Source organism: Canis lupus, chromosome 16 (genome assembly GCF_003254725.2).
Source record: "Canis lupus dingo isolate Sandy chromosome 16, ASM325472v2, whole genome shotgun sequence".
Classification (NCBI taxonomy): domain Eukaryota; kingdom Metazoa; phylum Chordata; class Mammalia; order Carnivora; family Canidae; genus Canis; species Canis lupus.
In genome coordinates this window covers 24,445,234-24,472,980 of record NC_064258.1, presented here as the reverse complement: position 1 = coordinate 24,472,980, position 27,747 = coordinate 24,445,234, and the positions used below count along the sequence as shown (strand labels likewise).

The window sequence follows — 27,747 nt, the reverse complement described above, 5'->3', positions numbered from 1 at the left end:
CTTTCTACTGTGGTTGCTGTCCATAGTCTCCCTACCCAGTCTGCTTTCATCCCCCTGGAGGTTCATTTTCCCTGGGGCATGCTCAATTCATCACTTGTGTTACAAGTCCCAGTGGCTCAGAGTTGCCTACAGAATTAAGTCCAAAATTCAGTTTGGCATTCAAGGCATGATCTAAATTCCTACCTATATTCTTCATAAACTTCACTTCCAACAACCTATACAGAATCCTTCCCCATTCTCCCACTCCCCATTTTGCTCTCCAGATCTTTATATTTCCATGCAGTGACATTCCTGGTCTCAAGGATACCTTGCCCACACCTCCCCACCAATCCAAATCTCACCCCTACCTAACTCTGTTTTTCCTTAAGATCCCTTCATACTTCCTGCAACTGAAACTCAGTAAAAGTTTCTCTTCACCGTTTTGTGATCCATCTCCATTCTACCTTAGTGTTTCTTTAGTGCCTTATTTTCCTGCCAAACCAAGAACTGCCTTCTTCCCCCTTTTTACTCTATAGCAACCAAACATTGTATACAATAATCTGTATATGCCAAACAAATGAGAGGAAACATTTGAAATGCTTTTAAAAATGTGACTGTAACAATAAATAAGCCATGAGATATTGCAAGTGTAACAAAATTATCCCACTCTGGGACACCTGGGTGGCTCAGTGGTTGAGTGTCTGCCTTCGGCTCAGGGCGAGATCCCCAGATCTGGGATCAAGTCCCGCATCGGGCTACTTACACGGAGACGTATCCCTCTGCCTATGTCTCTGCCTCTCTCTGTGTGTCTCTCATGAATAAATAAAATCTTTAAAAAAAAAAGCCCACTCTGATTTGGGAAAATGTGTGAAAAATAATCAATTTATTTCAGCACAGTATGATACATGGGTGTGGCAACAAAGTAAAAACAGATATAAATATACTAAAGCCTAGTTTATCAGTTATTAAAATGATACAAGTCTTCCATTTTATTATAAAGTTTAATAGAAAAAGATTTACACTATACACAAAAATATTTCTTTCCAAGAGCTGTAGAGTGGAGAAAGGGAAAAGCCAAATACTTGATTTAAAAGGTGGTGTTGAGGAACATGATCTGGCCAGCCAGCCCATCCCTTATTAGGAGGCCCCTGTCGGCTTCCTTGTGACCTATAAATAGACATTCCATTTCTAAAGCAATCCTTCATTCCTGAAGGACCTAGTTATTTTTTTACTGAGACATGCTTTTATCTTTGTGATCCCACTTCCAAAGCTTCTCATGTTGACAGATCAGGAGGTGGGGCTTTTGTTCTACCTCTCTTCTGCCCTCCAGGGTGGTTTTCCAGGAGGGGTTGGCATTTATCCGTCGTCTTGGCTGACAGACATTCTGAAATCAGATCTTAAGCCCTGAAAACTTCTAAAAATGGGAAGTACCTATGAAAACCTATCCTCTCCCCTCTCCTCTGGGTTTTCCCTGCCCTGCCACCCACTTACACTGTGTGATGGCTCAGCTCTGTGAAGAAGCACTCCGGTTTGATGTGTCTTCTGAAGTGGAGGAAGCAGGGTCTCCCATGATTTCAGGGAATTCAATGTCCTTGGTCACAGTTGCATGTTGTCTTGAATCCAGTCTAGGTAATTAGTAACCTTGGTATATATACCTGGAACATCTTTCTGTCCACAGCCAATGCCCCAGCTGATGATGCCAACCAAGGTCATGCGGTTGTCCTTCATGCACACCAAGGGGCCACCTGAGTCACCCTGCAATACAGAAAACACTTCAGGTGTTGCAAAAAACACAGACTCTTGGGCGGAAGTTAGGGTGAATATTTGTATTGCTGAGATTGTATTCTTCAAAGTACTTATTTCAGAGAGGGGAATTTTTATCTCAATGATCTTGATCCTGTAGAGGATTTGGTTGTATCTACATTGCAAAGTAGAATGGAGATAATTGCTCAGATGTTTCAGGCCACAACCCTCCTTTTAACTCTACCACTTACAAACCATGTGGCCTTAGGCTAACTGTGCTTCAGTACTCTTATCTCCGAGATAGAGATCATACTATCTACCCTATGAGGTTGTTAGGGGAATAAATGGGAGAAAGCATGAAAAGCTCTGAGAACAATGTATGACATTTTGAAGGACTCTTGGTACTTGTTGGCTGTTATTGTCTCATTGAATCAAAATGATTTCTTGTTTTTGTTTTCAACTTGAAGCTTGCAGATCATGGTTTCACTTTGCATACCACCTTTTTACTGTCTAGCGAGGAGTACAGCTGAGGTTTCTGAAGAAACCAAAGAGGGACAAACATTGTCAAGGAACTGAGGGAAAATGTGGGTTCGATTTAATTTGTTAGAACAAAGCCCACAAAGTCTTCAATGCAAGAGCCCCGCTTCCTTCTTTTTGCTTTCCTTCTAACCCCCAGCCCCTGCAGGCTTGAAAATGTCTCATCAGTATTGGTGTTGTGGTTACTATTTAGGTCCTAATACCACAGGCCGTGTGTGTCCCTTACAGGTGCCTTGTTATGAAATAGAAGCACTGACTGATAAGGGTGCCAACACAGACCTGAACTAGTTTGCTTCCCCAGGTGAAAAACCTCCTATGAGGGCTGCTATGAGTTTTTGTTTATTTTTTTGTTTATTTTTTTATTTTTTCATTTTTTTTGCTATGAGTTTTTAAAACTTATTTCTCACAAATCATCTGGGTCATCCTTCCCAGTAAGCTGCAATCCCCACCGCCCCCCCCCCCCCCCCCCCGCCATCTACACAGCTGGTTCCAATTTCCCCCAGTACCTCCAGAAGTCAAGAACTGCTTAATTTGTGTTGCTTTACCCATGACCTCAATAGTTGATCAATTGCCTGGGCTTACAGGAAGCCCTGAAGCAGGTGGAGTTTCCGGTGTAGACACTGGGGAAATTTCCTGCAGTTGAGATTTCTTAAGTTTGGGTAACTTTGATCTTTCTTTGATTGTGCTACTTGTTTGAAGCCCTCATCTAGAATCTCTAGCGCCTCACCAAGATGAAATCATTCCGTTCTGGCTCTTTTTTCTTGGTTCTGAACCTGTTGGCCAAGGAACATGGGCCACCCTGGGGTGTGCTCAGAGTACAGCGAGGCCCTCATGTTTACCTGGCAGGCGTCGTGCAGGTTTGCTTGGTTTCCACCACTCCGTGTGTCTCCGGCACACAGCATATTGTTCGTAATGGTTTTGTTAAACAAATGCCGTGATGTGCAGCGGCTAGATGGGTACAGCCTGACATGAGCCTCCTTCAGCCGCTCAGAATAGAAAGGAGAAGCTGAAACAAGAAGGGAAAATATCTTTTGGGTTTAGGGAAAGTTATTTGTAAACCTTTTAGAAGGAAGAAGCCAACTTTTCTACTAATGGCTAACTTGTATCAAGCTTTCACATAGATGAGGTTGAAGCCTGCAAAATATTGTCAATATTGTTTTGACCAACAAAAATTAGTATAGAGGTTAGCACATGGTTTCTCAGTAGCAGCGCTATTGACATTTGGGGCCAGATAATTTTTTGATGGGGGCTGTCTTGTGCATTGTACATGTTTGGCAGCCTCCCTTGCTTCTACTCACTAACTGCTAGTATAAATCTCCATCCTGAGTTGTAATATTCAAAAATGCCTCCAGACATTGCCATTGTCTTCGTGGGGGCTGAAAACCACTGGCTTGACCCACTGTCACTTAATTCTCGTGATCTAAGGAGGTAGGTAGTTCTACCCACGTTACCAGTGAGGGGATCAAGGTGTGGAGCAGTGTAAAATAAAAACCCACGTCCCGGGTCACACTGCTACAAGGTGCAGACCTGCAGACCTAGAGCTTGGACTGAGGCCTACCTGACCAGAGAGTCCAAGAACCCCCCACACCCCTTCATTACTGTACTCTACTCCTTATCAGAACCTTCCTGAAATCTCAAGCCCTTCAAAGCACTGGTACTATTCACATCTGTCTTGACCTGCACAGTGACCCTCTGTGAAGTGGGAAAGGCAGGTGATGCCTGCAAGGAACTTGCCTACATTTACACAGCATCCGTGCCTGAGCCGGGGCTAGAACGTTCTTGTGACTTTTTCCTCTCAATAACTAGTCCCTGCTGTCCTGCAGACAGACAGGGTGGGGCCGAGACCTCCTTCCACTTACACGCCTCGTGTTTTCCGTAGCCAGACAGCTCACATTCTGTCCAGTCGGGCAGCTGCAGGTCGGCTTCGGGGAGACAGGCAGTGCGGACAGCGTCGCTCTCCTGGGCACAGTGTAGCGAATCCGACTGCAATTTCAGCAGTGCTGGCAGGAAAGCCAGAAGAGAATAACTCCATGTGATGCTCGTCTGATTTGAGGGGAGGAAGACGAAGGAGAGGGCGAGAGTGTGGAAGCACGAGGTGCAGATACACGTGTGGTGACCTCCGGAGCAGGGGAGCATGACACCTTACCAATATCATTGTTGTAAGTGTCATCATCAAATTCCTTATGGGTGATGTACTTTTCTACTTCAAATTTCTGCTCCTTCTCTCCAGGGACCTCTCGGTATGTTCTGCCCAAGACCACCTTCAGCTGGTGGGGAGGATACCTAAAGGACAAACAGCCTTAGGATGCTCTGCTTGCTGTGAGGCTTCTTTTGACGGGCCCCAAAGTCTAGGGAGACCTGCTGGGTCTCTGAAGTCCCTACCTCTCCTGGAAACAGTGCGCGGCAGACAGGACCCAGCAGGAACTGATCAGTATTCCCCCACAAAAAAACCTCTCTCCTGGTGACCTCCTGTTCTTGACAAAGATGGCAGCCTGCCATGGGTGAGAGGTGATGTCTGCGTAGAGCCCTCCTTTAATGCGAAACTGTGGCTGCTTGTAGTGTCTCAGGCCACAGGTGGCTGGGAGAGGAAAGGGCAGAGAAGGGCGATCAGCCCTGCAGTCCTCAGGTGTGTTCCCTGAGCACCTACCCTCGTTTCCTCTCTTGCAAGCCCCAGTTTCTACAGGCACCTCTCCAGGTTATGCAGAGAGAACAGTCTCCATGGTAATAAAACCCTGGCTTGTACATACTGCGTACCGCTGTACACGCACTCTCTCTAACCCTCACAACACTGAACTTCCGAGAGGCTGGGAAATTTTTGCCCAAGGTCCCAGCAGCATCTGGATTAGAACCCACATTTGTCTGACTCCAAATGGGATCTTTCTGCTACGCTTCATTACCCCTAGTTTTTTCCTGCACTGGCCTCCCAGCTTCAGAAATAATGCAGCCCTGTAGGTCCCTCCTGGAGAACGTCTACCCCATTTCTTTTCTGTCTACTCCACCTTGCCCATCCTTCAAGGCCTAGGTGAAATCCTGCCTCCTTGTGGAGCTTTCCTAACACGCCCAGCCCACCAGGACCTGAGCGAGCTTACTAATACTGCTCACCGACGACTCCCCATGCATGGCCTTCGTTGTGAATCCATTGGTAGTTTGTGTCTTACCTGCCCAGGTACATAATATGTCCCTTGAGAAACCTTCTGGCAAATATGTGCGTTCACAGGAATTGAGTAATAATCTGTTCTCAGACAATTTCTAAACTAAGGTCTTTCAGCAAAATGTGCCAACTTGAATTTTCTCATTGTCTTCCATTCCCACCAGCCCAGTTCCCTTGTGTTAAATGGGGTCTGTGAGTACGGTGGAAGAGTTCACAGCAGGAGTACAGACTGTGAAGTCAGAGGATGTGGGATCAGACTGAGCTCCACCTCTCGGAGCCCAGTGGGCTTGGGCAGGCCTCGTGACTTCGGAGCTGCTTTCTTCATCAGTAAACTAAAAGATAGGAAGACTGCCTCTCACCATATTGTCAGGAGAGCGCTATGAGAGCACTTTGTTTTCTAGGGAGCCATATATGTGAGCTAGCCTCCTGCATTCTCCCCAGGAACCCATCATCAATAATTAATAAAGGCATCTGGAGAGAGAAATTTAGAGCCTAGTGAATTCTAAAAGAAATTGGCAAGTTCTCTCTCTCTCTCTTTTTTTTTTTTTTCTCCTCTGCATCAAGCTTATGCATGGGGAGTGAACACCTGCCCAGAGTGTTGTCATCCTACCATTGCTTCAGTCATGAAACGCCCCTCCCCACCAACGCCTTCCTGAAAATCTAGGAGCTATACAGCCCAAATCAGGCAGCTGTGAAGACACAGGAAGTGGCAGAGGAAATGGTCAAGGGAGGCTGGGCAGCGGGAGATGCCAAAGGCTAGCCCTTACAGCACTGGGGCACGTCACAGTATTCCCATGTCAACTTGCGGTCCTTCAGCACGTGGCACCATGGCTTGGCATCCCCATCTGGGTTCCTAGATGATAAGAGAGTTTGAGATTTTCAGTCACATAACAAGCCATGTGAGAGAGGAAGGAGGCTCAATAAACCAGTGGCAAAACAGTGAGCTCAGAAAGAGGGTCCTGAGTTCTGAACTTGGCTCTGTCAGAGATCTCACCAGGGAAAAACAACTTTAATTTTTTTTTTTTTTTAAGATTTTATTCACTTATTTGACAGAGAGAGAGAGAGAACACACAAGCAGGGGGAGCCGGAGTGGGAGAAGCAGGCTCTCTCCTGAACAGGGAGCTGAATGCGGGGCTGGGTCCTAGGACCCTGGGACCATGACCTGAGTTGAAAACAGATGCCCAACTGAGCCACACAGGTACCCCTAATTTTGTCTTTCTATCAGCAACATAACATTCTCATGTCACAGAGATGTTGGAAGGAACAGTGAGCTGTGCTGTGAGGACACTCATGATTCACTGGGAGAAAGGTCCATAGGAAAACAGACAAAAGGTGCTATATAAGAGTGATAAACTGGTGAACTTCACTCTTCATAATAGGTGTTATTCTAGCAAGTGAAGAGGTGTGACTGAGCTTCATGGTTCCTTCCCACCCACTAGGTCTTTCATAGAACCTTAGGTATGAAATCTTCCTCCATCCCACAACCCATTCCTGCTTCTGCCCAGATATGAACCCCACAGACCCTGTGCTACATACCGACAGTAATTGTGGTTGCCCAGGCCCAGTGCCTGGGCATTGGTCTTCCATGTTGTGTAGAACTTGCCTGCGAGGACCCTGGAATTCCACGGGAGGCAGGGGGTACCAGATGTAGTGAAGCTGTAGGTGCCACGGTATGCTAACCCTTTTCCAAAGTAGCAGTCCTCATTTTTTTCTGGAACAAAAGGGATCTCAAACTGAAACAAAACCAATTAAATACAACAGCAGGCACATCAGGGTTTGCAGCAGGGCCTGCGTGGGGCTGCCGACCTGAGAGGATGAAGGCAGCCAGGCTTCCCTGTAAGAGGGATGTGACGCCATCCCACCTCCCCTCTTTCCTCCTCCAAGCCCTGTATGTAGGGATGGTAAATGGCTTTCATCTGCTGGGCAACTTTCACCAGTTGGATGTGGCTTCCTAGGTTTCTGTGTCGAGGGATCCCAAGGGTTTGCTCATGTTCAGCAGGAAGGGGTCTAGGCCCTGTTAATAGCGATTATTGCTGGAGCTGCTTTGAAAGTAATTGGGGATTTCCTCGTTTATATTTGACACATTGTGGTGAACCAAGATTCTTCAATGGGGGGACATGTCAGCAGGCCCTAATGTTTCAGATTTTCAAACCGCTCTGGATGGTTTGTTGGGCTTGAGCAGGAAGAGAGAATATGCACCTACGGATGCTGCCTATTTTCACTGATCTTTCTCCCTATTTGAAATTGGCAGAATATACCACTATAAATAAAGCGATCTTTAAGACCACCTAGATCAGCTGAGTCCCAATTTACCACTCCAGGGACAGGAGAAGAGGCTTTAGAATTACTGTAAGGAGTCCTCAAATTCACAGGTATGTCAGACTTACCCATAGACAGGATGTACATTACTGTATATGAATATTTAGAACTTTAAGACATATTTTTATACTATTGTGATATCATTATTTATAAAAGCACCACAGAATTCATGGTGCTTTTTTATAACTTAGTATTTTTCAAACATCTCAGAGAAAGAGAGACTGAGAAATAAGCCTGTCAATCACAAGAGGGAGAATCTCCATCCATCCTCAGAAGGACTAGAAACCACCACAGCAGCCCTTCTTCTCCTTTGTACACGAGGACATGGATGGGCAGAGGGGTAAAGAGACCAGTTCAAGGTCAAACAGCTTGTTAGAGGCCGGGCCTGGGTGAGGACCTAAGTCTGCAGCCTTTCTTCCCTCTGCAGCCAAAATGATGACACACACACCCCCACCCCCCAGCCTACTGTTTTGCCTCCAGAGTTGTAGAAACACTGTCAGCTGTGTCCTTTTAGACTCTACTCCCCGGCCGCTGGGGGGAAGGTGGGAGGCTGCACTCACCCTTGGGGCAGGCCGGCGTGCTGCAGAACTGAGTGCTGTACTTCCCTGCCTTGAACACGTAGCACCAGGGCCGTAAGTCTCCATCAGGGTTTCTGAAAAAGTAGCCAGGGAAGGCCAGGGGAGGTGAAAAATGAAGCCTCCATCTCAGCCCCAAGGACTTTGCCTCCTCTTTTGGGGAAGAGGTCAGTGCCCTTTCGTGCACGCCCGGGATAGCTGGATCGTGTTTGGTGGAAGTATGACTTATTGTCTTCATTCGGAGACCAAGTATGGTTTAAGGAGGCCTGTCTGGGAGCCGGGTCGACAAGGGGCGGCCTGTGAGGTTAGTTCTAGGTGTTAACTTGGCCCAGTATCTCCTCGGACACTCATGGAGGTGCTGCTGTGAAGAGCTTTTATAGCTGTGGTTCAGATCGGCAACCGGACTTTACTTAAAGGAGATCATCCTCCATCCTGTGGTCGCCTCGTGCGGTCTGGGGAACGCCTGGCGAGCCAGAGTCGCGAAGGAACTCCGCCTCCCGTCGGCAGCGTCCGAGCGGGTTTGCAGGTCCTCCCTGCGGACCTCAGGCTTCCAGCGCCCCGGCCGGGCGGCTTGGAGCGGGTGGGGGACACAGACCGCTGATCGGGGGCAAAGGTCGGGGGCTTCTCTGGGGAGCCCCGGCTGACCCGCACTAGGCTTCCTCCCCGCTGCGGGCCTCCTCCCGGAGGCCAGGCTCTCCCGGGAGGCGGCCAGCGAGAAGGCAGGGGCGCACCTGCAGTAATTGTGGCTCCCGAGGCCCAGCCGGACGGCGTGGGGCCTCCGCGCACTGTAGGGCTTCAGGGCCAGCGCGCTGCTGTTCCAGTTGGCACACTCGGCCCCGCTCTCTGCCGTGCTCCACGTGCCCCTGTAGCTGATGCCCTGGTCCTTGTAGCAGGTGGCACCGGCATCTGACGGGACGCGGGACACGGGACACCTCACACGTGAGCCCCCGTCACTGGGTTCTCCCGCGGGGCCCCCACGCGCTCCTGCGGCCAGGCGGGCCCGCTGCGGAAGCCGCTGCCCGCGCAGAGCAGGTGGGGGCCGGGGCCCCGGGGACCGTGGCAGGGCGACTCCGGGGCCCCCAAGGCCCTGCCCGGGGGCGCAGCCCTCCGGAGCTGCTTCCCTGTCCCCGCCCGGGTCACACGCCCTTCCTCCCCTTTCTGGGAAGGTCTGGGCCTCCGCCCCTCTCCTCGCCCCCCCCCCCCCCCCGCCCCGCCCCCGCCCCCGCCTCACCTATTTCACAGCGTTTCCCCAGGAACCCCTCCGGACACTGGCACACGAAATCCGCGAAATACAGGGCCTGCCGGCACGTCCCGCCGTTAAAGCACCTCGGCTCGCTGCAACCTGTCCCGGAAAACCCAGGAGGCCCCTAGTCACCCCCCAAGTAGCTCCAGGAACCGCAGAGGAGTTAGTTTTAAGGGTGAGCTCGGCGGGCCGGGCGCTATCCTAGGCAGTTTGCAGAATGAGCTCGTTTCCTTCTCTCAGCAAACCCAGGTAGGCGCGGCCACTCCCACCTCTGACAGACGGGGAAACTGAGGCCAGGCCCCAGAGGCTCTCTCCCCGGCGGGCACCTCCGCGGCGGGCTAAGGTGGGGGGGCACGTACCTCTGACGGGCACCGAGTGGCACTGCGGGCGGCCGCCCGCGCACCGGCAGTACTCCACGCGGTTGCCCCGCAGGCCCGGCCGCAGCCACGACTCGCTCGGCCCGTACTGCGTCTGGGTCTTCTCGTCTCTGCAGCTCCCTGTGACGGCAGACGGGCGGGCGCAACGCTGCAGGGCCCGCTCCCCACACTGACGCCCCCGCCCCCGAGGCCAAGGGGAAGCCCCGCACACCTGTAGCACGACCCATCCCTCATCTCCCCTCGCTGCCAGCTGGGGGATAGCACGCACCTAACAACCTGTCACCTGAGACCCCTTTATTGTTTCTCCTTGGATGGGCCCTCATCTTGGAAGCATTTATCTATCAAAATACATTTACTGATGGAATGCTACACTGCCTTCAAAAGATGAAGCCTTGCCATTTGCAACCACATAGATGGAACTAGAGGATTTTTTAAGATTTTATTTATTCATGAGCGACACACAGAGAGAGGCAGAGACACGGACAGAGGGAGAAGCAGGCCCCCTGCAGGAACCAGATGAGGGACTTGGTCCAGGACCCTGGGATCACGCCCTGAGCAAAAGGCCCACACTCCATCACTGAGCCACCCAGGCGTCCTGGAACTAGAGGATATTATGCTAAGTGAAGTAAGTCAGTCTGAGAGACAATTATCAAAAGATCGCAGTCATATGTGGAATTTAAGAAACAAAATAGGATCATAGGGGAAGGGAAGGAAAAGTTAAACAAGATGAAATCAGAGAGGGAGACAAACCTTAAGAAACCTTTTTAATCATAGGAAACAAACTGAGAGTCGCTACAGGGGAGGGGGGTGAGGGGATGGGGTAACTGGGTGATGGACATTAAGGAGGGTAGGTGATATAATGAGTACTGGGTATTATACAAGATGGATGAATCACTGACTCTACCTCTGAAACCAATAATACATTATATGTTAATTAACTGAATTTATATAAAATTTTTTTAAAAAGAAAATATAAAATACCCCAAAATAAAAAATAAGATGCTTCATCCACTTAGAACCACAAAACAAAAAAAAACAAAATACAGGGCAGCCCAGGTGGCTCAGCAGTTTAGCACCTGCCTTCAGCCCAGGGCCTGATCCCAGAGACCCAGGATCGAGTCCCACATCGGGCTCCCTGCATGGAGCCTGCTTCTCCCTCTGCCTGTGTCTCTGCCTCTCTCTCTCTCTCTCTCTCTGTCTCTCATGAATAAATAAAATCTTTAACAAAACAAAATACATTTACTAAGTAATACTCTGATTTTTTATTTCATTTCATTTTTATTTTAAGATTTTATTTATTTGATAGAAAGGAGGGGAGGGAGAGCAGGAGCAGAGGGAGAGGCAGATGGAACAAAAGGCAGGCTCCCCGCTGAGCAGGGTGCTCCATTTCAAGGCTCCATCCTGGGTCCCGGGATTATGATCTGAGCTGAAGGCAGATACCCAACTGACTGAGCCACCCAGGCACCCCTCATTTTCCATATTAATTCATCAAAAATATGCACATGTATATAACTGCCTACCAGAGCTTTTGATGCACATTGAGTATTACCACACCAAAATGACGCATTGCTCGCCCAAAAGAAAGAAAACTGACATGTTAGTCTGTGTGAGGAATGTGCTGCTCTCACTAGGATTTTTGATATAATGAAAATGATCTAAGTACTCCCATTGATATTCTTGCCCTCTTTGTCTCTGTTTGCAAAGCAGAATGCCAACTTAAGAAATCTTTAACTGGGATCCCTGGGTGGCTCAGCAGTTTGGTGCCTGCCTTCGGCCCAGGGCGTGATCCTGGAGACCTGGGATCGAGTCCCACGTCAGGCTCCCTGCATGGAGCCTGCTTCTCCCTCTGCTCGTGTCTCCACCTCTCTCTCTCTCTCTCTCTCTCTCTCATGAATAAATAAATAAAAACTTAAAAAAAAATCTTTAACTTTTCATCAACTAAAGAAGTGACACATGCTCATTGTAAATAATGTTTTTTCTTTTGCGGGTCCACTGGGGCCACGATACCCTGTCAGAAATGCTGTGCTATCTAACAGTGAAGGCACTAAGGGTATAGCATTGGGGCACCTGGGTGGTTCAGTGGTTGAGCGTCTGCCTGTGGCTCAGGTCATGATCCTGGGGTCCTGGGATTGAGTCCCACATCGGGCTCCCTGCAGGGGGGCTGCTTCTCCCTCTGCCTGTGTCTCTGCCTCTCTGTGTGTCTCTCACAAATAAATAAATAAAATCTTAAAAAAAAAAAAAAGTATAGCATTGGGGCACCCTGGTTGCTCAGTTAAGCGTCCAACTCTTGGTTTTGACTCAGGTCATGATCTCAGGGTCTTGGGTTGAGCTCCCATGTTGGGGCCCAAGCTGGGTGTGGAGCCTGCTTAAAATTCTTTCTTCCCTCCTTCTGCCCCTTCCCCCCCACACGTGTGCGCATGCGCTCTCTTTCTCAAAAAAAAAAAAAAGAAAAGAAAAGAAAAAGAAAAAAAAAGTTACAGCATAACTCACTCTGGGGAAACTTCCACTTTGAAAGAGGTGTTGCAAAGCCAAAGATGAAGGTAGCTTGCGATTTGAAGCTGGGCCCAGAGTTCTTCACCAGAGTCACTGCACTCTGGCTGCCAGCATGTTTTATTTTTGGACTCCTACCTAATGCTCATGGGGATGTTCCTCAGGCTTCTAGAGTCCACTGTAGGCATGGTTTCATGGAATGAAAGCCTTTCCACATCTGTGGAACTTCTGTGAGGTAACCCGGGTTGTTAGCCTGGTTTCACAAACCAGAACATATGGAAGCACAGAGATGGCAGTTAACAAAGGTGCCAGGTGGACTCAGGTGAGATGGGGACCACAGAGGACCAGCACATCTGCAGCCTGGCTGTGGTGTGGCCTTGGGCAAGGTGCTCAGTCTCTGGCTCTGTTTTCTCACCTGTGTAACAGGGCTTTGGGCCATTGAGCTGAGGGGCTCCCAGCAGCTCTGTGACTCCCCAACAGTCTGACTCCTTGAGGGCACACCTGTTCCCATCCTCTCAGAATCTGGCCTTAGAGGCGCCTGAGTGGCTCAGTGGTTGAGCATCTGCATTCGGCTCAGGTCATGACCCCAAGGTCCTGGGATCGAGTCCCGCATCAGGCTCCCCACCGGGAGCCTGCTTCTCCCTCTGCCTGGGTCTCTGCCTCCCTCTCTGTGTATCTCTCATGAATAAATAAATAAAATCTTAAAAAATAAAAATAAAAAAGAAGCTGGCCTTAGCTAACTCGGTGAATGAGTAAATGGGTGTGGGAGTGGCGAGTGACCCAGGCATCTCTGCAGAATTCCACCTTTACACAGCTTACGTAGGCTGAGTGTGGTGGAAGAGAAATCCCCACCAGAGCCCAGAGCACCTGAGCGCCTAAGCCCTGACCCCGTGGCCTCTTGCCCTGACCCCCTTCCACATCAGCTTCACCTTACCTCTGTAAGATCTGGCTCCTCTTCTGAATCGTATGTGGATTTCCTGCAGAGCAACCAGGGGTGGAGGAAGGATCAGCACCCGCTGGTGTCTTAAGAATAAAGTTGGTCGATCTAGAGACCACCCAGGCACCCACCAATCCGATGCCACCTGTCCCGAAGGATCCCCCTCAGGTCGCTGGCCCCAGGAGCAACATCTGCTTCCTGCTTCTTTTCTCATTCTCCCTCCCCTTCTAGACCAGTGATGCCAAAATAACTTTCTAAGTGATGAAAATCTCTCCTACCTGTGCTGTCCAATACCACAGCCATGAGTCACACGTGGCGACTGAGCACTTGAAACGTGGCTAGTGTGACTGAACTAAATTTTTAAATTCTATTCTAAACTGAAACAGCCACAAGTGTTTGGTGAAGTTGTAGCCCTCCCCCAACCCCTCCATTTAGCCAACCCCAACTCTCTTCTCTAAAGTCTCACTGTGCAAGTACTGCTCATTGGGCCTGACGTGATACCCTCGCTTGCTGGGCATATTTGGAGAGCATGTCCATAGCATAGCTTCTATCCCAATTAGATAGTAAACAGCACGGGATCCCTGGGTGGCACAGCGGTTTGGCGCCTGCCTTTGGTCCAGGGCGCGATCCTGGAGACCCGGGATCAAATCCCACGTCGGGCTCCCGGTGCATGGAGCCTGCTTCTCCCTCTGCCTGTGTCTCTGCCTCTCTCTCTCTCTCTCTCTCTCTCTCTGTGTGTGACTATCATAAATAAATAAAAATTAAAAAAAACAAAGATAGTAAACAGCATAGGGCAACTCGCCAGCTTCCATGGCTCACGGCTTGTGCACCTCCTTTTCTAAATACTTTCTGGATGAATTCAAACACATTCTTTAAGAACAGCTCCAAAGAAGGCAGCCAAGGCAGTGCAGTGGAATTAAGAACTATTTACCCAAATCAGAAGAATGGCCTAAGGTTCTGCCCCCAGAACCCTGAATCCCAAGAATCCTACCCAGGGAGGAGTGGGTGCACCATGCTCTGTGACTGCTGACCCCACCTTGGGGCGCCTGAGCCCACTGAGGGCACGCAGGCTCCAGGGGTGGGGGCACACACCTGAACTGCACACCTACCTGGCTGGGCAAGGTGAGGGCTGCTCCACAAAGCAGCAGCATGCACACTAGCTCTCTCCTCATTGTATTCATCATTCCTTTAGAGTGTCCCTTAAATTCTGGAAGAAGAAGGGAAAAAAGCTTAATCATGTGATTGAGAGATCAAGGAGCATGGCAAAGTTCAAGAACCTATGACTTGATCATGGCCAGTCCCTCTAGCATCAGGTCCCACAGAAGGAAATGCCACAAATGTCTGGAAGATTTTTTTAATTGTATATATTTTTGTATTGTGGTAAAATACACAAAAGTTACCATCTTAACCATTTTTATGTGCAGATAAATGCCAGTTTAGTGGCATTAAGTGCATTCATATTGTCATGCAACCATCACTACCATTCCTCTCCAGAGCTTTGTTATCTTCTCAAACTGAAACTCTGTACCCCATCTAAGCAATAACTCCCCATTCCCCTGGCAACCACCAGAAAGTAGAATACTTTCTGTCTTTATGACTATGACGTGGGATCATATAGGTGGAATTATGTAGTACATGTCCTTTTGTGACTGGCTCATTTCACTTTGCATACTGTTCTCAAAATTCATCCATGTGGAGCCATATGTCAGAATCCTCCCCCACCTTTTCTTCATAAAGTAGGCTCCATACCCACCATGGAGCCCAATGTGGGGCTTGAACTCACGACCCTGAGATCCAAACCTGGGCTGAGATCAAGAGTTGGATGCTCAACTGACTGAGCCACCCAGACATCCCTGAATCTCCTCCTTTTTTATTTTTTTTTTATTTTTTTTTTATTTTTTTTCCTCCTTTTTTAAAGCTGAGTAATATTTTGTTGTCTGTATAGACCACATTTTGTTTATCCATTCATCCATCAATGGACACGGGTGGCTAGGAGGTCATCTTGCCCAGAGATCTCTGCGGGCTGCATAGTGGGACCATCTCTAGTGCCAATAGCAGCCTGGAGACCCAGGATCCTACCTCGGTTTCCTCCAAGTGAATTCCCGCCCTGCGGTCAACTAGATGGAACCACAGAAATGTCCCCTTTGAAACTTTTTCAGGGGACACCATAGGGATTCTACTGCCAGCACATCACAGAGCCAACCTACCTCAGATCACCTCAGTTCTTCCACTTATAATTTCCATGCCTCTTTGTCCACCACAGGGAATGCTCCTCTGCACCAGCTCTCACCCTCCCCACTTCTCCCTTGGAACGTCTGTCTCTTGTTTTGTAGACAGGCTGGGCAGGGTGCAGACTGGCAGAAAGGCGGAAAGGAATGGAGGCATCTGGGTTTTGGTAGTTAGACTAAGATCTTCCTGGACCTAGAATTCCCACTTTCCATGTGCCTTTCCCCAGTGATTTTACCCTCAGAAGCTTAAACTAGGTTAGTTGGTCGGGGTTTTATTTTGTGGTCTGGCAGGCCCACTCACTCCTTTATCCACAAGAATTAAATCCGGGCATTTCTTCCCTTGACTCATTTCCCTTCAGTCACAACAATGTTTGGTCCCACCCCTCCCCCCATTGCAAGGATCCTCAGGGACCTCTCAGATCAGAGGCTTCCAGGACCTTCATCCTGGCCTGGCTCTGGCTCCTTCTTTGTTTCTTTGCAAAGAAGGTCCCTGTTGGAAGTGGCCTTCCCCTCACTGGCCACAGGCCCCCTTCAGAGCAAGGGTGAAAAAGAAAGGATGAGTGGGGGCAGTGGGAGGACTCTGTGCCCCATTGCTTCTTCTGGGGCTGCTGGGGACAGGCAGTGGAGGGGTGAACAGGGCGAATGGAGGAGGGGGTGGGGAGAGAGCAGCAGGGACTGGTCAATAGGATTCCAACAAGAAAACACAGCTCAGAGGGCAGTCTTGCCAATCAGCACAGCCCTTGCCCCCCATTGTGAAGCAACCTGAAAGAGGGCAAGATCTGGGCCTCTGTTCTATTTTTTTTTTATTTTTATTTTTTATTTATGATAGTCACAGAGAGAGAGAGAGGCGCAGAGACACAGGCAGAGGGAGAAGCAGGCTCCATGCACCGGGAGCCCGATGTGGGATTCGATCCCGGGTCTTCCAGGATCGCGCCCTGGGCCAAAGGCAGGCGCCAAACCACTGCACCACCCAGGGATCCCTGGGCCTCTGTTCTAATTTGCTGTGCTCTTTGGGGGCCCTTTTCTCACTCAGAGGAGGAAGTTTCAGAAGTTGAGGCCATCAGAAACAAGGACACTTAGTGGTCTCTTCTGATCACAGGAAACTGCTCTGGATTTCCTCTTTCTCAAAATTTGCCAAAGCCCTTTTAAATTTCTCTTCTTAATTTCATCCCATTTAAAATTAACCTTTTAAAATACATCTTCTTGAATGCATTCCTCCCCTTCCTTTCCAATGTTAATCCTGTTTCACAATCGCATAAAGCTTGTCCCATCCTTTATTATCTTGGCCAAACCTTGAGATTAGGGGGACCTCTAAGCTCTCAGGACATTATGAAGGAATTCTGAATGAAACAATGAGCCACCAATCAATAGGGAACTTAACCCTTATTCCTGTTGCCTGTCAAACCACCCAGGCCTTTCAATTTTTCAGTCAACTCGACAGCCCAAGATCAGGGGGTTGGTTTTTCTCTGGATGCCCACCAAGATATTGTTTTACTTTAATAATTCAAGGTCTTAAAAAAAAAAAAAAGACCTCTGGGTTCTTCTGACGGGAACACAATTCTACATTTTGGAAAATTGCCAGGTGAGATGATGTGCAGCATTAACACATTTGCATCCCCTGATAAATGGGGAAGCAGGACCAGATGGGGGGCAGAGCATGACTTAGGGCTTCCCTAGCAGTTCCTACAGCTGCACCATGTGCAAACCCTTGGCAACTCAGGGGCATAAGGGGCAAAGGAGTCTACTTCTGTCCTCTGCTCCTGGGAGAGTTTGAGATAGTCTCTGTCCTAGCAGTCTTTATCTTCCTCCACTTTTGGGGGCCTTGCTAGGCCACGGGCTGGGTCAGTGGCAATCTCAAACAAGGCAATAGCTCCATCCTGCTGCACAAAGACAATGCAAGCATCCGGACAGGCCAAATGGGGTAAGAGGATGACAAAGAAATGAGTCATCCCGCCAGCAGACAAGCAGTGCAGTCCAAAGACAAGGGAGAAGGAGGAGAGGAGGAAAAAAATGTGTCCTTGTTTTGCCTTCGTTAAAGAGGTGGGTGTAGAGGTCTGGGGGCAGTGCCTGGACAAAAAACAAAGTGAATACCAGAAACAGGGACTCAGACTGAGTCCGTGGGGCCAGCCAGTGCCAGGCTTCCACGCTGTGAGCCACGGGCTGCCACGGAAGGCGGGAATGCCTTGGGGTTAAGGTGAGGAGGGGAGGTGAGATGAGAGGAGTAAGTGTAAGAAGTCCTTCAAGGCTCATTTTATAAATGCAAGACAACTTGTTATTTTTTTCTGTGTTCCCTTCCTTTTGCTCTATTTCATAGTTCTCAGAATTAGAGAACTAAAAAAGCAAGGGAGTAAGAGGGAGGAAGGAAGGGAGGAAGGGAGGAAAGAAGGAAGAAAAAAGAAAAACCATGTTTTTCTTTTGTTTTCTTTTGTTTCACTTTTGTTAGACTGGAATCCCTAAGTCACTGAAAAACATCGCTGTGTGAGAGTGAGGTGGAATGGCCATAAGGCCTGTGGTCCCCAAGGTCCCAGGGCCCCAGGCGTAGCAGGCCCATGCTAGCACACAAAGTTGATTTCTGCAGATTTGCAAAAGGCACCCTCTCTGGTAGCTGGAGTTCAACAGACACAGAGCTTGGCATATTGACAAAGAATCTGTGCAAATTAAAAAAAAACAGGACACATGGCCTGGCAAATAAAGCCTGGCCTGGATTTCAAGGATGCATGGGTGGGAATCCTTGTGCGGGATATAGCCTGCACATCCATGTGCAGAAGCCTCGTCTGCTTCCAGAACATCTCTGACCTTCCTGTCTGGAAGCTGTGTTAGGTCCTGCTGGCTATGGCAATAGAGTGACTCTGTTCCCCGGCTGTTCTGAACAACCTTGAATGATGACTGTTCCAGGGAAAAATGAGAACAATGGACTGGTAACCATGGAGGGGGTTACTCTGCTAGAGGAAGTGTGCCATGTGGCTGAGAAAGCAATGGTAGGCCAGCCAGAAACTCAGTGTTCATTTCTGCAGTGCTAACTTGGGGGGAAGCTGAGTGATGGGCACCCATTCATAGCTGTTGAGTCTGCACTAGGGGAAGCCCCTGGGACAGCAGCATGACACTTGGAGGAAGGACCTGTGGATGAACTGTTGTCCCCAGTGCCTTCACACGTTCCCTCCCCCTTTTTAAAAATGTATTTGTGGGATCCCTGGGTGGCGCAGCGGTTTGGCGCCTGCCTTTGGCCCAGGGCGCGATCCTGGAGACCCGGGATCAAATCCCACGTCGGGCTCCCGGTGCATGGAGCCTGCTTCTCCCTCTGCCTGTGTCTCTGCCTCTCTCTCTCTCTCTCTGTATGACTATCATAAATAAATAAATAAATTAATTAATTAATTAAAAAAATAATAAAAATGTATTTGTTTGAGAGAGTGCAGCACATGTGCCTGCATGTGCAAGTTGGGGTGGGAGGGAGTGAGGGGGGAGAGAGAGAACCTCAAGCCTGGACTCAGGGCTCAATCTCACAACCCTGAGATCATGACCTGAGTTGAAATCAAGAGACGAACATTTAACTGACTGAGCCCCTCCAGGAGCCCACCATGTCCCTCTGCATTACCCTTTCCCTCTACTATCCTACCTTCTCCATCTTTCCCCTTAAAAATCTACCCTCTGAAAAGGGACTGACATGCTCATTCACATAAGGTTAGAATGACTGAATAAAAATTGATACACTGCCCTTCTCAAAGCATCTATATTTTGAGACATAAAATCAGTTCCCAGGAATGCAGGACCGAGTGGGCTAGATTCATGAGGTTTACTCCAGGGCTGACATTCTGTGGTTTCTGCTGTTGTGGGAACAAATGATATAATAGATGTAAACTGTGAAACACTTATAAATGCATAAAGTACTTTGATTTACACACAACCACAGATGTGAAAGTAATCTGCAATAAAAGAACTATACACATATGGTCCCTCAGTCAAGTTCTGTGGTTCTAGGTACAAACCATGCAATTGCCCCAGCTGGTATAGAACTCAAGCACTTGGGATCCCCAGGTGGCTTAGCAGTTTGGAGCCTGCCTTCGGCCCAGGGTGTGATCCTGGAGTCCCGGGATCAGGCCCGCATCGGGCTCCCTGCATGGAGCCTGCTTCTCCCTCTGCCTGTGTCTCTGCCTCTCTTTCTGTGTGACTCTCATGAACAAATAAATAAAATCTTTAAAAAAAAAAAAAAAAGAACTCGAGCACTCTAGTTTTTACTCTTGCCAGAAAGAAAAAGGCAGAAATATGAGCAAGCTAGAGGAGGAGGGACATTGCAAGAGAAAGACAAAAGTAAGTTGATACTATGATCAAATTTTACACCGTGTGCAAGGTTTGCTACCCTAATCTTTGGTAAAGGAGATCCTCCATTTATTATTACTTTGCAAAGCTTCTCTCTGGAAATCTGAGTAAGAGAGAGTCAGTCTCCAAGAATACCAATACTCTAAAGTGACTCATGGCTTTAAAACAAACAACACCCTCCTTCCACCCCTCAACCACTATGGCCCAGAATGGATGCCAACAAATTAGAAAAGAAGTGGTCAAAAGAATAACTTCTTGGAAGACCAAAGGCATGTCTCTAGAGTCAGGGCAAGGGAGGGGGTGAGATGGCAGGAGGACCCGGGCATTAGAAAGGTGGCTGGTGGAACGTCCCTCCTGGAACCATGGCCCAGTTTGTCCATAACCTCACCGAGAAGGCTCCGTCCGGCGCTAGTGAACGCTCCTGTGACTTACTCGAAGTCTGGATTGGCCACATTTTGGCACTATGCCAGGGTTGAGCTGGTTCCTCCAACCCCTGCTGAGATCCCTACAGCTATTCAGAGCTTGAAAAAAATAGTCAAGAGTGCTCAAACTGGTAGCTTCAAACAGCTCACAGTTAAGGAAGCTCTGCTGAATGGTTTGGTGGCCACCGAGGTGTGGATATGGTTTTATGTCGGCGAGATCATAGGCAAGCGTGGCATCATTGGCTATAATGTTTGAAGACCAATCTTTAACATCTCTTTCTATGTGGCTTATTATTTGAGTGTTCTTGGACCATATGTGATCAGACTGGTATTTGAATAAAATAAGATAATGTATAAAAAAGAAAGAAAGAAAGAAAGAAAGAAAGAAAGAAAGAAAGAAAGAGAAAGAAAGAAAGAAAGAAAGAAAGAAAGAAAGAAAGAAAGAAAGAAGAAAGAAAGAAAGAAAGGTGGCTGGTCCCCACCGAAACTCACCTTTGCTGGCTCCCAGTGGAGCCAGGACAGGAGCCACTAGCCCCGTAGCCTTGGTCTTGCCTATCCAGGTTCTGCTTTTTCCAAAGGCCATGATCTCAGAATAAAAACCATTTTCAAAAACTCTCATGTAAACAGTTCTTAACTTTTCAATACTTAATTTTCTGTGTGTCAAAATTTAGTTTCTCTCTTCTTTAATCAACTGCTTTTATAACTAGGGGCCAAGTGAAAGAGTCTGTTTCTTATATAAATTGATCCATTCCAATGAGGTGAATAGAATATCTCCCACCCATCTCACTAGTTACTCAGGGCCGAACACTCTCCAAAACAGCTTCAGAATATAGGTGTGTAATTTGTGTCTAAGTTACATGAATTTAACCTGGCTACTCAGAAAAATCTACACCGAGCAGTGTCATCTACTCCATGTCCACCCTCTGCCAGGTAATCCTGGTTATTTGGAGGAAATAAGGGAGTGTTGGCTGTAGGTCTAAGAAAATAGAAGTCCATCCTGCCTCCTTTCAGGATAAGAACAAAAGAAGCCCTTTCCGAATGAACTTATAACCCTGAGAAGAAAACACAAGGTTCAGCTGGCAAAAGCTAACTCAATTAGTCAATGCAATAAAATGTTAACCCCAAAGCCTGAATCTAAACAAACCCTGCAATCTGATGTTAATCTAAAACAGTGTCTCACTTAAGCATAAAGGTAGTTTCTCATGTTCCTCCCACTCCCTAGAGCAAACATCACCGTGAGGCAATTAAATACGAAATACTTTGATAATTCTTCAGTTTACCTCCAGATTGCAACACACATGAATCAGAAAACTGATCAGCAGCTCTCACTGTATCATGACTGAATCTGTCCACGTTTTCCTGGGCTCACAGGAAAGCGATGTTGCAGTGTATTTTGAGAACTGTCTGTGGATTAATGCCACTCGCTCAATGGGCTTTGAGTACCAGGCCTAGTTTATGAAACCCTTTTACAACCATTGAATCATTTAAGGCAATGTTATTACCTTGTTTTTACAGATGAGAGAACTGAACTTCAAAAAAGCATAAGGGCCTTGGCCCTTAGGCAGGACACTTAGTGAGAGGTAGTGTCAGGACTCAAACCTGATGCTCTTTCCACCACTACTTCCTGTGTCCTGATGTGGGACTGCAATGTTTTCAGTGAGCTCAGAGTTGCTATTTGAAAAGGGGAGCACGTCACAGTGCAAGGAGTGTAACCTCTGGAGTCTCAACTTCAAATTCCATGACACACAAGTTATGTGTGGTTTTCTGGATTTTCTAATGGGCCAATCATTCCCACCTTGCTGAATTTTTATAGCAATTAGAGAAGAAGCAGGCAAAAGCCCTACGCAATGGCCAGTGCACAGCAAGGTCAACTGTACTGACTGTCATGAGTGTCCTTCAACAATGGGAGCACCAAAGTCCACAGCTTCTCCCTGGAAAAATAACCAAAAGCTACCAAGACAGAAAGATGCTAATCTCTATGGCGTCCCCATTGTGGTCAAGCATTAGTAACCAAATACTGTTCCCTAAATCCTGTCGACATGTTGTGATAACCTGCAACCAGATTCTTCACAACTGATATAAAAGTTCTCACCTTTTATCTACATGCACAGAACGGTATTAATAGGAGCCATTCTTTCCTGGATATTAGGTCATGTCTTTTATCCTATTTTTTAAAAAAGATTTTATTTATTTATTCATGAGAGACACACAGAGAGAGGCAGAGACACAGAAAGAGGCAGAAGCAGGCTCCCCATGGGGAGCTTGATGTGGGACTTGATCTTAGGACCCCGGGGTCATGCCCTGAGCCAAAGGCTGATGCTCAACCACTGGGCCACCCAGGTATCCCTTTTATCCTATTTTTAATCTTTTTTTTTTTTTTTTTAATTTGCCTTTCCTGGACCTACTTATATCAAGGCTACTCTGAACTCTCAGAGGAAACTGGAATTAGCACCCAAGACAGCTGGAAGATCAGACCATTGCTACTGATAAGACCTGTCTGATGCAGACCACATGGATGTTTAAAAACCAGAGACATTGTGTGAGAAAAATTAGGAAACTGGAGCTTCCCAGAAAAAGAAAAAAAAAAAACAACTTCCCTTTTTCTCTGCAGCCCAGGTGGCAGACACTGGCTCTTTGCTATGGCAAGGCAAAATAAGACAAGTTTCTCTTTTCCATTTACAAAATGTAAATAGCCAGAAGAGATCCAGTAGACTGGTAGTCTTTCCCTTTTAGATCACTCAGTGCAGGTTACTGGGCTTAGCTTCCCTTCCCTACTGAGTGTCCTGTTCCCTACCTGCAAAGACCTCAGCTGACATCAAGGTGTTCATGCAAAGGTCTCTAACAAAGGGGCTTGAGGGCCTCTTTGAGTGTCCTCCTTGGATGCCACCTATCAGATCCTCCCCGCACCCACCTCTCCCTCAAGCCCCACCTCAATCTAATTTCCTCCTTTCTTGAATTCATGGGTGAATATTTAACAACTCTATGTATTCAATATCAGACATTCATTGAGCGCCAACCCTGTACTAGGCACAGGCCCTATGGTATAAAGACAAATATGTTCTATCCTCAAAAACTCATAGTTTAGGAACAAGACAGACAAGTAATTAGGCAATCACAGTACAATGTAATCAGTGCTGTGGTATGCAGGGAGGTAGGGATAGAAGGTGAAATGCAGCAGAAGAAGGGGTTTAGTAGAATGTGGAGGACAGAGATCTAGCTCCCTCTTGTTGAGGTAAGGTGCTGGTCAATGTAGGCTTCCTGGAACTGATGTTATATAAGTTGCTTGTTGAACAAAATGAAGAGGTGCTCCTGACAGAGCATATTGCCAAGAGGTGACCGTTGCTTGGGGTGCAGGGTGATAGCAGCAAGCAGCCAGAGCCCCTTACTCTTCAGCACAAACACCGTCCATTGGCTAAAGGAATATGATTCACACACCCCAGGCTCTCCCTCCCAGGGCATCTCTAGGAGGAAGTATGGTTTGGAAAGCCCAAGAGTTCCAAGGGATATAAGAGCCTCTGGGACACGAGTTCAGTTTTGATTCCCTAATGTCTGGTTATAAATGGAATATTTGTGACCATATAATAAACAGAAAAGGCTTTGAATACAAAGATAGCCTCATATCTAGGTTCAGCCTGACCTTGAAGTGGGTTACTTCCAAGGTTCAGGGTGGAATCAGGTTTTATAGATCAGTCCAACCAACCTCTCCAAACCACTGATACATGTTGTCAGGAGGATCACGTAGCCAAACTGGGCCTGCTGGCCAAGAGTCACCCTCAGAATCATGGCTGTTGGCACAGATGGTGTTAGGCAGCTGCTAAAGACACACAATTGTATTAGTTTTATAGGAAGAACAGTTAGTTAGTATTGTCTGGGTAACCATACTAGGCACCAGAACTTGCCCAAGTCATCTCTTTAAAAAATGTTTATGAGGGATGCCTTCGGCTCAGGGCATGATCCCAGTCCAGGGATCAAGTCCCACATGGGGCTCCCTGTGAGGAGCCTGTGTCTCCCTCTGCCTGTGTCTCTGCCTCTTTCTGTGTCTCTCATGAAGAAATGAATAAAATCTTTTAAAAAATGTTTATGAAATGCCTGCTGCATGCCTGCATGTGTTTCCTTTTCCCTTCTGTCGTACATGTTATTTTTCAGGTATCAAGAGGCTTGTCTGTTGCTTTACCCTCTTCTCCAAAAATCTGTTTCTCGGGCAGGAGAATGTAACAAAAGATCACCAAGAATATATGCTATTCTTATATATGGAAGTAGACTACTAAGCCAGTATTCGGAGGCCGTGTGGCTGAACTTGGGGTTGGACCAGAGCAAATGATCTCTAAGGTTCTAATTCTGACTTTCTATGAGTCTAAATTTGTCTTCATTCCTTTATCCGGTTTGATTTGAGACTACCGTGCAGTTTTGTGAGCTGGCTGGCTAAGATGAGGCTTATAGCCTGAAAGTATGGACAGAAATTTTCAGGGCACCTGGGTGGCTCAGTCACTTGAGCATCTGCCTTTGGCTCAGGTCATGATCCTGGGGTCCTAGGATTGAGCCCTGCATTGGGGTCCCTGCTCAATGGGGAGCCTGCTTCTTCCTCTCCTCCCCACTCATTCTCTCTCTCTCTCTCTCTCTCTCTCTCTCTCAAATAAATAAAATCTTTAAACAAAAAAAAACAACAAAAAAAGAATTTTTCCATGCAAAGTAAATAACCAAAAAAATGAATGAATAGAATATTCTGGTCACTCATTGTCCATCCTAGCCATCTTATCAGAGCAGAGCTGAAATTCACTCACAGTAGTAGAAATTTTATTCTGAGACTGCAGATGCACAATGCCAAATAACCAAGTAAAATTGAACATTTCAACTCAAAACCTAAATCCTTCCTCACCATCAGGCACTCAGTATCTCTGAGAAGTGTATGGACTTTGAATTTCGACTGGAGCTAAGTTCACCACCACTGCTGTGAACAATATTGCCCCCTTGGCTCTCTGATAGAAAATAACCTGCCCACATTTTAGAAGCTTCAGAAGTCCTGAAGCTGGTGCTGCTCCTTCCAAATGATGATCTTCATCAAAGGGGCCCTTCAGTTGGTATAAAACCCCATAACCAGAAAAGCTGCCATTTGCAGATTAGTAACAGGCCTCCCCTGGACAGTAAGTTTCCCCAAATGTTCTGCAGTCCCAGCCAGTCACTTACAAAAACCTTAGATCAATATGGTCACTGGGTATGGCTGGGCTGCTGGTTACAGTAAGTTGAAATGTACTGAGCATGGTTCTGCTCAACATGTTATGACCCAGGGAAATGAAGCCGAGTCCCAGAGCTCCTCCTCAGTGAGCACAAAGCACTGCTGTCCCTCAGCTACTCCCTGGCTGCATGAACTGTGCCAGCGTGTGAGGAAGCCACTGACAGTAGCACAGACACCAGGAGTATCTGATAGGAGGCATCACAAAATAAACTAGGTTGGTCTAAGGGAGTCTGGACAGAGACTGAGCCACTGGTCGGAGAGAAGCTACCACTTATTCTTGAGGAGATGCAGAGCTTTGAGGTTGGTGTCTCTGAGAACACTTCAGGTAGAATAAATTGATGGGTTGTGTGGAGCTATTTCTATTTCAATATTCACAAATCTCTGCAGGTACCTAGTCTGGCTCACGCTGTCATATATTGATTCTGGACAAGTCAGTGTCTAGATCCCAGGATGAGTCTTCCTGCCCATGGGCAAGAACTGCTAGGAAGTCACCTTTGAGGGGACTCCACTTCAGAGTTGTATTTGCAGGATCTCTTCATGGAGTTGCAAATGCACACACACACACACACACACACACAATCTAATTTTTTTCCATCATCAATCCACCACCGGAGATCACTATTATTAATCCAACTTCAGCTCCAGAAAAATCATCATTTCCACACTTCTTTGCATTTAAGTTTCTCGCTAGTTACCTGGGAGCTCAGTGGGTTTTCCTCCTTTCCTGGCTCCCTCCAGCCCTCCCTCCCAGGGAGGTTAAGAAAATACAGATAATAACTGAAAATTTGGAAAGCCCTAATATGCTCCCTGCAGAGTGCCTTAGGAAGAAGAGCATTGATGTTCTGTTCCTCCTTGTAATTGAAAAGTCCTTACAGAGGACCTCACACTTGCACACTGCGCAAAACGCCTGGGAACAAGCTGACCAGTTGAAATGAGGGGGACGTGGGGAAGGGGGGAGGAGGGTTGGGGATTGGGGGCCTTTCTCTGACAGTCCCATCTGTCTTTTGTCCTTTGATCACCAGCACTTCCCACCTAGGTAACCAAGCTCCAAGGCAAGTGACCCGCCGGGCAACCCCCACCATCCCCAGCCTGGGCTTCTTACTGGGCTCACTGGGGGAGGGAGGCAGCCCGACACCCCCCTTGGACCCTCCGGGCTCGCAGAGCCACCAGTAGCCAGGGCAGCTGACTCCACTTTCTTGCCCCTTAGTCATGAAGGGCTCCCATTGTCTCTTCAGAGCATTTCTCTGATTCTTTTCACTTTTCCTTTGACCCTGCAAGCAGAGATTTCTTCTTCAAAGAAATGAACCCTCCCCCTGTCTCTCCCCTGACCGCCCTCGCTCCTCCAAAACGCTTCAGCCTAACCCAATGAAATGCAGATGCAAAAAGAAGGATCCCTATGGGCTCGGATTCCAGCTAATCCGCTTTTTGCCTGAATTACAAAGTCAGTCCCTCGTGAAGGCATTCCTCTATTTGGCTCCGTTTGCCAGAAAGACTTTTGAGAGAGACAAGAGGAGCCGGGCGGGCAGAGAGGCAGAGAACTCAGCTTACCGCCGCCGCTCGCCTTCCTCGCCGTCCTTCCTCGCCCCTGGCAGCCTCCTCCGCGGCTCCCGCAGGCCTCGGCTCCAGCGCCCCCGCGCAGCTCCGGGCTGCCTACATTTCAAGGCAGAGGGTGGGGTCAGGGGCCCTGGTGGGCGGGTTTCTCTGCGGCTGGAGGATGCCCAGTGGACAGGGCCAGCAGGGTGCCCGATGGGGCCGGCCTGTTTTCCTAAAGAGGGGGAGGAAGTTTGTGATGGAAGCAGCACAGCCTAACCTGGCTCAGGGCCAGCGGGATTATTCACAATCCTGATGTCATCGAATCACAGGAATTTGGGAGTTAGACGGAACCTTAACAATCATTTTCCTTCAAAGCCCTAGACTATGACCTAAATGGGACCCTCTGGATCAGCTGGCTGTAAGCCTATCTTGGAAGCAAGAATTTACGATTTGAAACAAATACACACGGAGGAGGCCCCAGGGGTTCTTCCGGAAGGAATCTCCCCCAGGAATTCTGAGCCTCTGGGCACAAGAGGTTGGAAGAACTGGACAGGTTGACTGGTTCCCTCCAGGAGCAGAAGTGCCAGGGTTGGAGCACCTGGGGTGCGGGCTTGGCGGGCGGCGGTAAGCAAAGGCACGCAGGGCAGTGGAAAGTACCCCAGCCTG

The 27,747-nt window shown here is 48.0% G+C and overlaps 2 protein-coding genes and 1 pseudogene across 4 annotated transcripts in view; 2 read left to right on the top strand and 1 right to left on the bottom strand.

Annotated features, from left to right (window-relative positions):
* AP3M2 (adaptor related protein complex 3 subunit mu 2) overlaps positions 1-13,032 on the top strand; it is a 39,010-nt gene extending 25,978 nt beyond the window's left edge. For both annotated transcript variants that reach the window (XM_035699891.2, XM_035699889.2), the window contains exon 9: positions 11,632-13,032. In XM_035699891.2, coding sequence (XP_035555784.2) covers positions 11,632-11,825 — 194 coding nt within the window. In that variant the 3' untranslated portion in view covers positions 11,826-13,032. The remainder of the gene's footprint in view (positions 1-11,631) is intronic.
* On the bottom strand, positions 844-27,265 carry PLAT (plasminogen activator, tissue type). Of its 2 annotated transcripts, none has more exons than XM_025440999.3 (14): positions 27,097-27,265; positions 14,461-14,558; positions 13,349-13,391; positions 9,907-10,044; positions 9,536-9,646; positions 9,036-9,210; positions 8,290-8,381; positions 6,947-7,121; positions 6,178-6,263; positions 4,642-4,837; positions 4,406-4,542; positions 4,119-4,259; positions 3,099-3,265; positions 844-1,734 (listed from the first exon to the last, which is right to left on the bottom strand). In XM_025440999.3, the coding sequence occupies exons 2-14, from the start codon at positions 14,533-14,535 to the stop codon at positions 1,576-1,578; spliced, it is 1,695 nt and encodes a 564-aa protein (XP_025296784.1). In that variant the 5' UTR covers positions 14,536-14,558; positions 27,097-27,265; the 3' UTR covers positions 844-1,575. The 2 variants fall into 2 exon arrangements, with proteins under 2 accessions (XP_025296784.1, XP_048951028.1); XM_049095071.1 differs by lacking the exon at positions 27,097-27,265 and adding an exon at positions 15,559-15,582.
* Positions 20,241-20,724, top strand: LOC112655924 (ATP synthase subunit g, mitochondrial-like; annotated as a pseudogene).
* Positions 27,266-27,747: the final 482 nt, after the last annotated feature.